General features: G+C 43.4%; 1 protein-coding gene across 1 annotated transcript in view; it reads left to right on the top strand.

Annotated features, from left to right (window-relative positions):
- The window catches only part of MAML1 (mastermind like transcriptional coactivator 1), a 34,491-nt gene extending 20,237 nt beyond the window's left edge, over nucleotides 1-14,254 (top strand). Inside the window, exons 4-5 of the mRNA XM_077326634.1 lie at nucleotides 7,427-7,541; nucleotides 10,410-14,254. Of these exons, the coding sequence (XP_077182749.1) occupies nucleotides 7,427-7,541; nucleotides 10,410-11,389 (1,095 nt within the window). The 3' untranslated portion in view covers nucleotides 11,390-14,254. The remainder of the gene's footprint in view (nucleotides 1-7,426; nucleotides 7,542-10,409) is intronic.
- Nucleotides 14,255-15,365: the final 1,111 nt, after the last annotated feature.

Here is a 15,365-nt window from a genome sequence, read left to right as displayed (position 1 = left end):
TAGAGTAGCCATAGAAACCAAATGCCACAACTCTCCCAAGCCTCATCTATGCCAGAAGATAAATTTTTGTGTGCTTCATATGCTCAATGGGTGTGTGCTGAGGGAGGAAACTTCACCTCCAAAAAAGCCCGTGAATGCACACAGAAGGATAAGACCCATATGTGGTCATCGGAAGCGTGGCTATATGAGCTGGGTTCTTGAGTCATGAACAATTTCGTGGGTTCGCGGAGACCTGTGGGCTGGGTCGTGCTCACCTCTACACTTTACCTCAGCAAATCTTGTCTAAAATGGTGTGGCGAACTCAGTCTTAAGAGATCTAGTCTTTCCTACTCTTCACACTCCTCATGAGCCTGCAAGAAGAAGAGAAGGAGCTAATTCAAGGAGGGTTCCGTTCAGCACAGTGAAGCTATCTTACAGTCATATTTCTCTTTCTTTAGTGGTTGCTTCATATAGTACAGTGGTCCCCAACCTTTTTATCACCGGGGACCTGTCAACGCTTGACAATTTTATTGAGGCCCGGGGGGGGGGTAGTCTTTTGACGAGGGACGTTGCTGCATGAGGCCCTGCTCCACTTGCTTTCCCGCCGGCCCCCCTGACTTTCTGCCGCCTGCTGGGGGGCACTGCCAGCAGCAGCTGCACAGTACAATGCCGAGGGGAGCCCCAGCCGTGGCAGCCGCTGGAGAGCACCAAAGGTGAGCCTGCGGCAGAGTGGCAGGGCAGCCCCTGAGGCAGCAGCCAGGGAGGAGGACGAGAATGAGCCGCAGCCTGGTACTGGCTGATCCACGGACCAGGACCGGTTCCCGGACCGGGGATTGGGGACCACTGATATAGTATATTTCTTCATCCTTTGCTTCTCACTCCTGCCGTCAAGAGACAATATAAGCCACCTCAGATGTCCTTGAATAAAGCAGGTGAAACAGCTCAAGCTTTTGTTTTGGAGCAACAGCAGAGCTCCCTCTACTCTATGCTGAACTTCCAAAGTTGATTCTTGCGCTTTCCCACTCGGGGAGTGGTAGAGGTTCTGAGAAGATAAATGAAAAATCCAGAAGATCCAAGATAGGCTTTTCTATGCAGATTGCTTTCATATGCTTCTTGACAAGACATTGCCATTGGCATCTAGTTCTTAGGAATACTGAATACTGAATACTATTATTATTATTATTATTATTATTATTATTATTATTATTATTATTATTATTTAATTTTTAGACCGCCCTTCTCACAATAGGTCTCAGGGCGGTTTACAACATACCTCTTGTAAGCTTTTTGAGTTATGGAATGTTTCCCTTGACTTTCTTTCTGTTCTAGGGTTCACCATTATTCCTTACCAGCTTTAAAGGAGTAAAAATATATTCATGTGTTCAAGAAATGTTATTGTTTTCAAGATGTCATGGGAGATCTAAAGATGCTTGAGATTGGTACTCTGCTTACTGCTTTTATTTTATTTATTTCATTCCAAACTCTTAAGTCAGTTCTTACCATAGACTTTGATGAGATGCTCTTTGACCAGATTGTCAGCCATCAAAGAAGCTTCCTTCTTAAGTTTGCTTAGTTTTCAGGATATCACTTCCTTTCTTCTCAGGTATCCAACAATCTGAAGAAACATCTTCATGTGATTCAGGCAGTTCAGCATCTGTTGTATAAAGGAGTCATGGAGATGGTTCTGGAAACAGACAGCTCCTCCTTAGTCTAAAGAAGTTGGGGCAATATGAGAACAATTCTAGATTACAAGCATGTAAACCATTTCCTGGTGAAAACTTCCCTGTAGAAAGCCTATGTTAGATTTTGTTTATCTTGGGCAAGTGAGATTTCAGCCCATGAAAAGAAAGCACATTTTTACATTCACAGATGCTTCCTGAGATTTTGTTAGAATTCATTTCAATGCCAGCTTCAGGATATTCCCTTCAGACTGGCATCTAGCTCTGGGGTTTTTATCAGTGTCTTAGATGGTTCACTTCAGGTCATTGGGCCTTCATATCTATCTCTACATGGGCCATTGTATTCCTACAGGATTTTCAGGATGTAAATAAGGCTCCTCTTACCCTTCAAGATGATAGACTTTTGATCAACCCTCCAAAAAGCATCTCTGTCCCAGTTCAGTCGATTGTGCACTTAAGAATTTAGACAGATATTGATGAAGACATGTTTTAGCTGTTGGAGGATAGGAGGTAGTCAGCTGTATTTCTGATGAAGACACTCTGTATCTTGAGTCTCTGATGGGTCTGCTTGAACAAGATGGGCAGCCTATTCCACTGCTGAACTTCTCTGACTGTTACAATTTCCTGATATTTATCCTATATCATTGTACTTGTAGTTTAAACCCATTGCTGCGCGTCCTTTCCTCTGCAGCCAACAGAAACAGCATCCTGCCCTCCTCCAAGTGACAACCTTTCAAATACTTAAAGAGGGCTATCATGTCCCCTCTCAACCTCCTTTTCTCCAGGCTGAACATTCTCAAGTCCCTCAACCTATCTTCATAGGGCTTGGTCCCTTGGCCCCAGATCATCCTCGTCGCTCTCCTTTGTACCATTTCAATTTTATCTACGTCCTTCTTGAAGTGAGGCCTCCAGAACTGCACACAGTACTCCAGGTGTGGTCTGACCAGTGCCGTATACAATGGGACTATGACATCTTGTGATTTTGATGTGATGCCCTTGTTGATACAGCCCAAAATGGCATTTGCCTTTTTTACCACTGCATCACACTGCCTGCTCATGTTTAGCTTACAATTCACAAGTACCCCAAGGTCTCGTTCACATAAAGTGTTGCCTAGAAGCGTATCCCCCATCCAGTAGGCATACTTTTCATTTTTCTGACCCAGATGCAGAACTTTACACTTATCTTTATTAAATTGCATCTTGTTCTCATTTGCCCATTTTTCTATTGTGTCCTGATCTTGTTGAACTCTGTCTCTATCTTCTGGAGTATTTGCCAGTCATCCCAATTTGGTGTCATCTGCAAACTTGATGAGTAGTCCCTCCACCCCCTCATCTAGATCATTAATAAATATGTTAAAAACTACCGGGCCGAGTACTGAGCCCTGAGGTACCCCGCTACTCACCTCCTTCCAGTCTGATGAAACACCATTGACAACAACTCTTTGAGTGCGGTCCAATTCCCTACCCACCTAACTATCTGAAAATCCAGATTGTTGTCCTTCAATTTATCCATCAGAACATCATGAGAAATCTTATCAAAAGCTTTACTAAAATCCAAGTAAACGATATCAACCGAATTTCCACAATCCAGCAAACCAGTTACTTGATCAAAAAAGGAAACCAGGTTGGTCTGACAGGACCTGTTGGAGACATATCCATGCTGACTTCCTTGGATCACCAAATTGTCCTCCAGATGTTTGCAGATCGCTCCCTTTAATATCTGCTCCATTATCTTCCCCACAACAGAGGTCAGACTCACTGGTCTGTAGTTTCCCGGGTCATCCTTCCTTTTTTGAAGATTGGAATAACGTTTGCTCTCTTCCAGTCCTCCGGGACATTTCCAGTCCTTAAAGAGGTCCCAAAGATGATGGACATGGGTTCTGCAAGTTCTCCGGAAAGTTCTTTGAGCACTCTCGGGTGCATTTCATCCGGCCCAGGGGATTTGAACTCATCCAGTGGAGCTAAATGCCTCTCAACAACCTCTCTGTCCATGTCAACCTGCCACCCAGACACTATCCCTTGGCTATTGCCATCTCTAGATGTGCCTAAACCCTTTGACCTGTGGGAAAAAACAGATGTAAAATAGGCACTAAGCCTTTCTGCCTTCTCTGCATCCTCCGTTAGAGTTTGTCCATCTGCACCCAACAATGTGCCTATTGCCTCCTTTACTTTACGTTTTCTCCTCACATAACTGAAAAATCTTTTCTTGTTACAATGGGCTTCCTTGGCTCACTCTCAGCTCACTCTCTGATGATTGATCTACAGCAGGGGTAGTCAACCTGTGGTCCTCCAGATGTCCATGGACTACGATTCCCATGCCGGCATTTGCTGGCAGGGGCTCATGGGAATTGTAGTCCATGGACATCTGGAGGACCACAGGTTGACTACCCCTGATCTACAGGGCCTAGTAACTTATAGGTACTAGCTTCATGGTGAAAGCTTCAGACAGCATGTCGGCTGCCTTACCACCCTGTCCCACAAGAGGCTCTCAGGACTAATAACTCATACACAAAAGCCTATTTCTGCCATCAGGGAGGCACATGCTGTATCCCATTACTGAAAACATCTCTTTTGGCTGCTGGAAAGATACCTTTCAGTGCATTTTCTTAATCTATGAGGCTGAACCAGAAAAAGTGTAATTAAGGCAGGATGATGTCTGAATAGATTAATCTTTCTTCAGATGGTGAGAAGATTTAACTGTTTGTTTCTTTTCATCCAGGAAAACAGGCTAATACCAAAATTTGAAAGTTGTCTAGAGCAGTGGTCCCCAACCTTTTTATCACCGGGGACCACTCAACACCGGGGACCACTCACCGGGGACCACTCAACGCCTTTTACTGAGGCCCGGGGGGGGGGGTAGTTTACTCCTCTACTCTCAACCACTGCCCTAGCGCTCTCTGATCGCTATGGTAATGTTTAAACATCCCTTCAAAATAAGATACAGACACGCCACAACAATGAAGTGTGTTTTAAAGGTCTGGGGGGGGGGGGGATGAAGTAAAGGGCCAGGGGGGGAGAAGGCGTCCTTCGGGGCCCACCTCCAGTTAGTCGAAGGACCACATGTGGTCCGCGGCCCACAGGTTGGGGATCGCTAGTCTAGAGCCACAGAAGATACCCTTGAGGCCTCATGATCAAAGTGACTACCTTCCTGCCCTGCAAAGTAGCGATCCCCAACCTGTGGGCTTCGGACCACATGTGGTCCTTTGACTAATTGGAGGTGGGCCGCGAAGGACGCCTTCTCCCCCCCCCCCAGCCCTTTACTTCATCCCCCCCGGCCCTTTACAACACACTTTGGGTGTCATTGTCTCCCATCAATCCCAGATGGGACTATCTCATTACAGAGAAACAAGCTCAGGGTTCCCATCGATTTGCCAGTGTCATGAGTTAAAATTTCCATGAAAATAAAATGTTCCTTATGAGGGATGTTTAAACATTACCATAGCGATCAGAGAGCGTTAGGGCAGTGGTTGAGAGTAGAGGAGTAAACTACCCCCCCCACACCGGGCCTCAGTAAAATTGTCAAGCGTTGAGTGGTCCCCGGTGATAAAAAGGTTGGGGACCACTGCTGCAAAGGACCACTAAGATTCAGAATGCTGTAAGCTGATATCATTCTCTCTTGGAGACCCAGATGTGTGGGAAACTCCATTCCCTCCATTTTTTGGCAGCAGGAAGTCTAGTTTAATTGTTCCTGAGGGGAGAAATTCCCCCATCTCCCATTTAGTCTTCTATTCTCGTCTGTGTAGAAGGTAGCCTTTGGAGAGAGCTAAGTACTTTCATTTTCAGAGCTCTCCTTGAAGCTCTGCTCTGGATTGACAGCACTAGTCATCTTCAGCAAACTCCCCTATCTTGAAATGCTATTAAGGCAATGCACTTTGGCTCAATTTGCAGTGCTGCATGGAAACAGCAGGGGAGCTGCACAATGGAGCCTCAGTGGGATCTTCTGTCCTCTGGGCCACAGGAGGTATTACGTACACAGCAGAGCTTCTAATGTCCTGGATCAGGACATTGAGCTCTTTTCAAGCAATTCTCCTGTTCCTCTGCAAGTTTGTGGGTAAGGGATGTGATCGTGGTGAGTGCCGGAGGAGGGGATATGCTTTCTTCCTGGCAGAATGTGACCATGATTTTCTCCCCTGCACTAGAGTTGAGCAAGGTGGCATCAAAACTGGAGCAGGAGTACTCTGACCCACTCCCCCTAGGGATCTCAGGGGGCTTTCAATAGTGGTTGGCATCTTTTATAGAAGGGGCTATGGTCTTCCTTCATCCTTTGCTCCTGAAAGTTTCTTCCTCTGCAGTGAATTTTCCACATCCAGATATAGGTGTTCCTGATTCAGAGAGGGCCTGGGAGGTCATGGCCAGCTCCAATAGTGGACTCTTACATTGCCATTCCTTAAAGTATCTGTCTGGCCAGGTACTGAGAAATTAATAGGGATGAGCCTATTCATTCCAGGTTTCAGATTGCTCAGGCTAAGAAGTGTCATACCTCAGCTTCAACAGACTAACTCCTACATATTCCAGTGTGGATGCTACTTTGGCCAATATCAGACTGCTCCATGGAGAGGATGTCATAGTTTTGTAATTGATATGCCTTGGGTAGCTGATACTATTTTGGTAACTCTGCAGTTTGGCAAGGGCCATTGGTGCTACTGTGATTCCAAGCACACCCTCTGCCTGAGCAACTGGTGGATAGAAACGTCTTGAAACATCACACATTTTTTACCAAACTTGCTCTATCCGTCTCGGTTCCTGTTTCTGTTTGCGCAGTTCTGGGATTTACTATGGAGCTGGAACTCAGAGCGCATCGGGGAACAATCTCATCAATGGCTTCAGAGAGACACCTATGCCAGTCCTCCACTAGCACATCTACTAAGTCACCAGGGGGCATTGGATCCGGCAAAGCATAGCCACAAATTATGACTGTTTGGGAATTACTTTAAGAAGGCAACAAATAATCAGAGAGCTGCAGTTGGCTTGTTGTACCAGCCTGGGTGCCGTCAAGCCAAATGACATGTATTCCTATTCTTCCTTCAGTTGAGCCAGCCAGTACCTTACTTGAATGAGTAAAACAATCATTAGATTTCTTTTGCTTGCTGCCTCTTGTGACTAAATTTACTGTAGAGGAGGCCCAACAGCCTATTGTGTGAACTGTTATAGTTACAAACTGATATGCCCGTTGCCTGTAAATAGTATTTAAGGAGAACAGCAGCAGTGCATTGCTGGAATCTCAAAGGAGTCTGACCACTGAGCTGGCATATGATAAATGGTAAATTTATATGAGAGGAGACATTTAGAATTGTGTTTTTTTTAAAGTCATCAAGATTCCATGTTGCCTTGCTTCCTACAGAAGGGTATTATGAAGAACCACGGTGGAAGAGAGATCTCTTCTGCATAAATAAAAATGTCAAATTTGTTCTCAACCATGTCCTGTTACGTAGGCTTTTTTAGGGTGTCTGAAGCTGTCCGTTCTCTCACTGTCACGTTCCCAAAGACAGATTCAAGTGGGTTCATAGCCCCCCTCCCATTCTGTTCTGAACATTCTGATTAATTCTGTTGTGTGGTGTGCTGAAAAGCAAAGTATTACTCTGGATTTCCTTACTTATGTAGAAGCATCATTTTTTTTCTGAATACATTTTTTGAGGATACTATAGTAAACAATAGTCACGTGTGAATGAAGCAGTAATCCTTTACAGCCGTAGTTACATACAAAGGAGCCCTCTGTCAGTTTTGTGATGGAATTGTGTTTTAACTATATCGCATATGTCTTGTCTTAGGAGAAACAAAGGCATCATCGAGAGCAGCAGCTCCAGAGGCATCTGACTCGGCCACCACCTCAATATCAAGACCAGACGCAGAATCCTTACCAACAGCAGGTTGGACCGTTCACAGGTAATGTGGTGATGATACTGCTTTGTGTGAGGTAGTCTGGATTTGGTCATTTAGTTAGTTGCTCTTTTACTGCCACAGTTCATAATCCTTTGCTCTTGTTTTCCTTTCCTTATGAAAGCTTCTTCAGAAGCCAAAGAGTTTTTTCTCCAATCTGTATTAGTCTTTACTGTTGAACACTAGTAGTATTCTTACAGCTAGAGTGAAGAAAAAGTTCTCTCCTTTACTGATTGACGTTATTAATGGGGCAGAGTATAAATTTTAATATCTGTTCTACTTAATATTTCTGTTAAAGGGGTTGGAGGAGGAGCTGGTCTCATGGCTTAAGTCCCGCTTAACACCCACTCATGGCAGCTGTCCCACCCCTGAGTGCCGCCTCCTCCAACCAACTTGCCTGCCTGTCAAGCGGCCAACCAATCACTTTCCGTCCCCCACCCCTGACCACCCCTCCTCCTTCCTCTTCCCTCCGGGGCTCAGAGGCTGCAGATCCCTGCTGCATGAGAGGTGCCCCTGCTGGTGAGTTCCCTGCAGCCTACAGGTTTTCCACCACCACTCAGTCTAGCACCCATTATATTCCTGAATGCAACAGGCTTGGCCCCTAGTAAATAAATAAAATACAGTACAGCCATCTTCCCTTGAGTGAGTAAAACACACTACAGCAGAACCCATTATCAGTACTGGGTTTCAGTGACTTGGTTCTTTCACATTGGGAGCTTTTCAAATGACGTTTGTAAGTTCCGTTTAGTGCCTATTTGCTGGGAATTTGAGACAACTACCTCACCTGGCTTTTCCTGTATGTGTGTGTGTGTGTATGTATGCATGTATGTATGTATGTCTCATGGCGGTTCACAATAAAATATAAAATGAAAGTAAAATCACATAAAATCCCACAATACCCCATTATTACAATAAAAAGATGGCATTCTATTCTATAACTTTCCCCACGTTCCCCGCTTGTTCAGAGAGAGGTTGGATGTTAATTCTGTAAGAGAGAGAGGAGAGAAAGACTGGCTGATGGATTAGGGATCTTGGATGGAACCTGGACTCTGCCCTGGCCTCAACCATATGCCTGGTGGAAGACCTCTGTCTTACAGGACCTGCAGAATGATGGTACTTGCGACAGGGCCCTTAGCTCCTCCGGGAGCTCATTCCACCAGGTTGGGGCCAGGACCGAAAAGGCCCTGGCCCTGGTCGAGGCCAGGCGAACGTCCCGGGGGCCCGGGACAGTCAATAGATTCATACTTGCAGAGCGGAGAGCCCTGCAGGGGGCATAAGCAACCAAACGGTCCCACAGGTAAGTAGGATTCAAGCCGCGTATGGCCTTAAAGGTTAATACCAACACCTTAAACTTGACCCAGAAACAGACTGGTAACCAATGAAGATGACGGAGTACCGGCTGAATATGTGCAAGCAGTAGCTACAAATTATGATAGAAGTGCCCACATGAATGGCTTGTCGTGAATTCACCCCCTTACATGAGGAGTGAATGTGCACTGGCTTCCTTTGTGGAATAGCAATGTAAAAATAATGTGTACAGTTCTGCCTGTTTTGCAGACCTGTCATCTCCAGTTCCTAGCTGCCGTTAAAATGCTTCATTAATAGTGCTAGTGGTGTGCTCTGGCAAATAATGGAGCAAGGTGCTCTTGCCTTGAGGTTTTGCGTCTTTACTCTAACAGTAGGTGCTTTGGTGGTAGCGATAGGGTAAATTTTGTCATCTTTCAGTGTCCTTTAGCATCTTTCCCAGGAGTATTCCAGTCGCTGTCCACTTTTTGTGTAGGTTAAGTAGCACATAAGTTGCTTTATTAAGAAGTCCATAACTTAATAGCTTTGGGCTGGTTTATGCAGATGCTTCTTTTCTATGAGAATGATCCCAGACTGAGATTGGGTACATGCTTGAAGAGAAAAAAAGTGTAAAACATATTATACATTAACAAAGCTGCAGCAGACCATATGATGACAACAACTGGGGGAAATTGCTGGCATGATCATGGAAATAATTTGAACTGTATCCACGTGAAGCCTTTCTCAGTAATACTTTCCTTCATGGCCAAAAGTATGTTTCATATTGTGAAATAAACCTGTATATCATATTTTATGGGTATTCTGCCCCCTCCTTTGCATTAAGAAGGATGAAAGGCAGTTTTGTACCCCACCCCCCTTCCAATCTGCCTGCCTTTTTCTCTGCAAGGTTTCACCCAATCCCTAGAGATGCTTTTGGCTGGGGTCATAGGAGGCTGTTGAGAAGAGGGGAAGGGGAGGAAGGATCTGCTTCTGCCTGCAGGATGTCTGTAGGATACAACCCTGTATCTGTCAAGCATGTACAAGTCCTGCTACAGGTATTTTTTTTAGCAGACATAGCAATGTGTGTAGGTAGCGTTCTTGATTCTGTCTTTGTGCCATATTGTCCAGTTCACTTAACAGTCTTGAACCCATTGCTTGCTAGTCATGAAATGTTGGTTGCTTACTCTAAAAATATGAAATGACCCAGATGAGAAATATCATAGCCAAAGGCATAGACTGCAGCTCATACAGCAGAATTTCAGTGTACTAGCTTATTGTTTGTACATAAGTCCAGATCAAGAATTTCTGCCTCATGTTTTCAGTATTATGGAATTTGAATCTTTAGATTCTTGGGTGGTAGTCCCGGAAAGAGAGGCTACATTGAAATCTGTTTATAATAGTTTCTGCAAGTGTGTGAAATACCATGAAGCAGATTATAGAGATGAAGCTGAAAAGATAGAATGTTTCTACCTGTATTTGGAGGTCTAAATTTAGCTGTAATATTTTTCAGGTAACATTGCATCTGAATTCATGATGTGGCTTGGGTTTGCTCGTCTAAAAAGTGTTAAGAATCTCATATTTGTATTACAGGCTCATCGCCAGCTATGGCTGGGGTAAATAATTTAGGTCAGTCCAACTCCAACAGTCCACGCATGTTTTCTCAGACTCAGAACATGATTCAGATTGGAACAGGACACAATTCTGTCACATCAAGCTCTGGTCAGCAGGATCAAAGTGTGACTCAGTATACTGGAATGCAGAACATTCAACGTACTGGTTTATACAACATGACATCTGGAATAACGCAGATGGTTCAACAGCATGCAACTTCAAGTGCCAGTGGACAATCACAGATGCAAAGACAACCCAGTTTGGCCCAGGGCACTGCTCTTCCTGCTGGTTATGGACAGGGCTCCATAGGAAATGCAGGCATTTCTCAGCAACACAGTAAAGGAGCACTGAATCCAACATTATCCAAGCCACAAATGACAAGATTGCCAACAGCCATTGGGACTCAAAATCCATCGTGGCAGCACCAAGGAATGTCAAACATGAACAGCCAGGCACAAGGAAATAATAGCATAGGGACATTTACAGCAGGTTCTACTTTCCATATGCAGCAGTCTCACCTAAAGCTGACCAACCAACAGTTTGCACAAGGGATGCCTCAGGTAAGTCTCAACACCAGCAGGCCAATGGCCTCCATGAACACAGCTGTCTCTGGACAGATGCTGCCATCTTTGGGTGCCCAGCAAAGGACAAACCCTCCTTCCCAGCAACCAGTACCATCACAACAGATTTTGTCAGGCATGAGTCAGCCTGTCCAAGATTTGAATGCGTTCAGCCAGAATCAAAATCAGCAGCTGCCCAACAGAGCCAATCTGCACTGTAACCAAGGTTACCCAGTGAGAACAACTGGTCAAGAACTACCTTTTGCCTACGGCAACCAATCTGGCAATAATGGATTGCAGAGTTTAACTGGGGATACAGATCTCATAGACTCTTTGTTGAAAAACAGGACTTCAGAAGAGTGGATGAATGATCTGGATGAATTGTTAGGGAATCATTAAAATTACATTTGGGGGATATTCTGGATCTTTTTGAATTGCATATTTTCTTGGACCAAATACCTGTGACATTTAGAAGATTCACAGGGCACTAGTGGGAATGTATTAGAGCTGCTCCCTTGTGGGTTTAAGACATGAGAATTAAACACCAATAATATAGGGATAGCATAGTCATTTTTGTAGTGTGTTTGGAACACTGCACAAAACAAAAGTCCAAGTCAGTTTGTTATTCATTCAACCTTTATATATTTCATTTTTACAGTGTTTGGCATTTAAGAGTAGATACAAACCTGTGGTGGTGCAGAGAGTAACCCTGTAAGGAGACTTCAAATATTCAGTGTTAAGGCAATCTTTCCTGCAGTTAGTACTTAACAGCATCTTCATTCTAGCCTGGCCTGTAAGTTATTGCAATTAGCATCTTGCCTGCATTTATTTTTTAAAGAGAGGGTATTCAACATTTCTTCCTTCACAGGATCTGCTCTAGTTCATTAGGGTGGTCTTCTGTTCATCAATAATATGTATTTCTCCCCAAGCAAGTTGGGAGATTTCAAAATAACTACTGCTGAGTTTGTGCTTGAGATTGTCAGGTGTTAACATGGCCGACAAGAGATTTATAAGGATGTAAATTGGGGACACCAAGTCTTAATGGGCTTAAGCTAAGCAATTTGCACTCTGCTGTGGAGGAAGGCTGGTTTTTAGAAGTTTTTTTAATACAGAGTCTGACTTAAAATCAAGTGTGTGCACTTTTCCTATCTTCTTTCCAGCATTCATTGTGTTTAAATGAGTGAGTTGGATTGTTTTTTCCTCTTTGATTCAGAGGGCATTTAAATTTATAATTTTTGTTGCCACACACATGCTGTTATTTTTGGTGAAGCATGTGAAGGAAGCTTTGTGCCTTGGAAGTTGTTAGTAACATTAACAATTTTGCAATAATGGCATTGGGGAATGAGGGGTAGGGGTAAGAAGGCTTAATACTTTATTAAATGTCATCCCATTGTGAAAGTCCTCTTGAGACACAAACACACACACACACACACTTTGAAAATATTTGTTCTGTGGTTTGATCTCAGAAATACGTAGACTAATAATCTCCAGAAAAGCAGATGCTGCTATTTCTTCATGGTCCATGGAGACCCTCTCATGGATGTTTAGGGCCCATTCCGTGCTTGGCAAGGAAAGGAGAGAATTGTGTTTAACATGTTACCAAAAATATTTCTGCTTGCCAACAAGCCACCTTTTGCCTTAACCTTTAGTTTATAAAGGTAATAAATTTGAAAGTTGTTTTAGATGCAATGATACCTCTCTGTTCCCTGCTCCATTTTACCTCCTATTGTAAAGATTTTTAACTATTTCATAATAACTTCAACTGAGAATCAAAGAATTTCCTTCTAAAAACCAGGAGTATATTTACACAAGGCAAATTGGGAGATTCGAGAGGGATATATTTTAGGATGGGGAACAATTAAGGGAAAACAGTTAAACAACAGGAAGGAAATGTTTTACTGTATCTGCAGTGTTTTTCTGAAATGTGCACTTTGGAAAAATAAATCTGCTTTAACACTACTCTTTATTTGATCTTTTCCCAAATTACTTATGGATATTGCTTTTGTTGTATATGCTTGCCAGCCATGAGCAAGTTATGTATGCTGTGCTAAACAGATTTTTGTATTATATCATGTTGGACTGTTTATAGGGATAAATGGTGAAAGTTGTGTGCTGAGTGATTCCATTGCTGAATGTCCAAATTTAAGCAAATTGCATTGCTAGTATGATTTTTAAAATTTTGTTAATTTAATGAATAAAACATTGATGTCACTGATATCGTAAGTAAATTAGGTTAGGATTAAATTTACTAATCTTTTCAGCAGTTGAGCAGAATTCTTTGAGTTTGGTTTAATCAAAGAAATGGCCCAATACAAATATCATCAGGAAAATCTCCTGTTGATCTCTGTAGCTGCTTTCTGGGCCAGGGAGAGGGGTGGTGGTAGTACTGTAAATATGTGGGGGATTTTGCACCAGTGTGCCTTCTTTCCTTATTGGAGGTGCTTGGGACCTCATTATCTCTTAACTTTTGTCTGGGTTCTGCTGATTTCCCTCTTAGGAACACTGAAAAATGGCAGTTTTGATTAAATTTAAATACTTTAGGGTAATAGTTGGATTCGTCAATTGGAATTTAAGATTTTTAAAATGCCACCCCTTATGTTTCTAATTCTACTGTCAGATTTTTGTAGACTTTAACTTTCTTGCAACAAAGTAAAAGTAAAATATTGATAGAATGTATCTCTTACTATTATTATTCTGGTATACAGGGCTTGTCAGCTGTTACCACATGGTATTTAACTTCTGTTCAAACGTGGTTTTAAACAAATTAGCTTAGAATATTCTTGGAGTGGCATGTGTTAAATCCATTTAAATTAATTTTGAATTGGAGCACACTCAAAGGCAATTCAATGTCTATCCCAAGCAAAACTGTCCAAATCTTTAAAAAGGTGGCTTTGGCAGGAAAATATTCAGGTGCTGTTCAGTGATTGTTAAGTATGGAGGCTCAGTGGATAAGTTCAGAGCCCTGCCTTTCAGTCCCTTGTAGTGGTTCATAAAATAATAGATGCACTTGGGTTTCCCTTTGCTGCAGCTTCAGAGCAATAAGATGGGGCTCCTCTGAGCTTTACCTGGCCAACTGCCTCGACTTTATTTATAGATTGTGGTTGTGGACAGGTGAAAGGGGATGAGAATGACACTGTTCAACATCCACTGCCTTCCAAAAACCCCACTACTCAATGGAAAAGGGTGCTTGGTTTTCTATTCTACACATTTTCTTTGTGTAAATAAATGTTTACAATTTTTATATTAAAGATTGAATAAGAGTTAGATCTTCTGAGTGTATATTTTTTACATTTTAAATAGATTTTAAAACTATAATTCTTTGTATGTGTTGGGGATGATTACTGTAGGTTTTTCTTTTTGTTTAAATGGTGAACAGTTCCAATTTGAGGCTAACTTTTTAAATGTACAAAGAGCCCGTTAATTCCCCTTTAATTATAATTACTGTGGCACACCAAAAAAAAAAACTTTCACTCCTGTTTTGTCATTATAAAAATAAATATTTTGCTCTACTGTATAAATGATATTCTGGAAAACAGAGTGGCTTCAGTCTCATCAATGGAAAAATTTATGTCAGTGTAGCTCAACATCATCTTCCCCTTGTCATTGCAGTCCAGATACCCCCCCCCCAATGTTGCTCCTTTTGCTTCTGAATATGGACTGGCTGTTTGGTGCGTTTCTCCTTAAGGGCCACTGTGCACATGGATTATACAAAAGCAAACACAGGTATGGTGTATTTAAGTCCTACTTCATATTTTTAGATTAACACTTAAAACATTTTAACTATGCACCTGAAGAGTGTCCTGTGCATCAGTGGTCCCCAACCTTTCCGAGGCTGGGGACCGGCAGGGCATCGGGCCGCGCCCGTGCGGGCCACGCCCGCGGATCGGGCCGCGCCCACGCCGCGCCCGAGCCGCGCCCACGGGCCGCGCCCGCGGATCGGGTCGAGCGGGCGTGGCCCGCACAGGCGCGGCCCGGCCCTGATTCCCTCTCCCCGCCTCCCGCAGTAAGAAGCTTCCCGGGCCGCAAGCTTGCGGCCTGGGAAGTTTTTTACTGCGGGGGCGGGGCGGGGAGAGGGAGCCGCGGCCCGGTGCCATGGCCTTTGCGGCCCGGCACCGGGCCGCGGCCCGCAGGTTGGGGACCACTGCTGTGCATGACTTTACTTTCAAATTAGTAGGTTAGGGTTATTGACTCTAGACAAATGTGTGGGCAGTTGCTTGTAGTCATTTTCATATACCATTTTTCACTGCTGCCTCTCAAGGAAATTAAATCTATTTGCTATTGGTTCTTACATGATGAATAAAGAAACCACAGAATGATAGCAGAGAGCTGTACTGCACACTAAGTATAATTTATCTGTTTCCGCTTCATGCTCTAG

Source organism: Paroedura picta, chromosome 3 (genome assembly GCF_049243985.1).
Source record: "Paroedura picta isolate Pp20150507F chromosome 3, Ppicta_v3.0, whole genome shotgun sequence".
NCBI classification, from domain to species: domain Eukaryota; kingdom Metazoa; phylum Chordata; class Lepidosauria; order Squamata; family Gekkonidae; genus Paroedura; species Paroedura picta.
The sequence above is the reverse complement of the archived record's forward strand: the minus strand, read 5'-3'. Positions and strand labels throughout refer to the sequence as shown.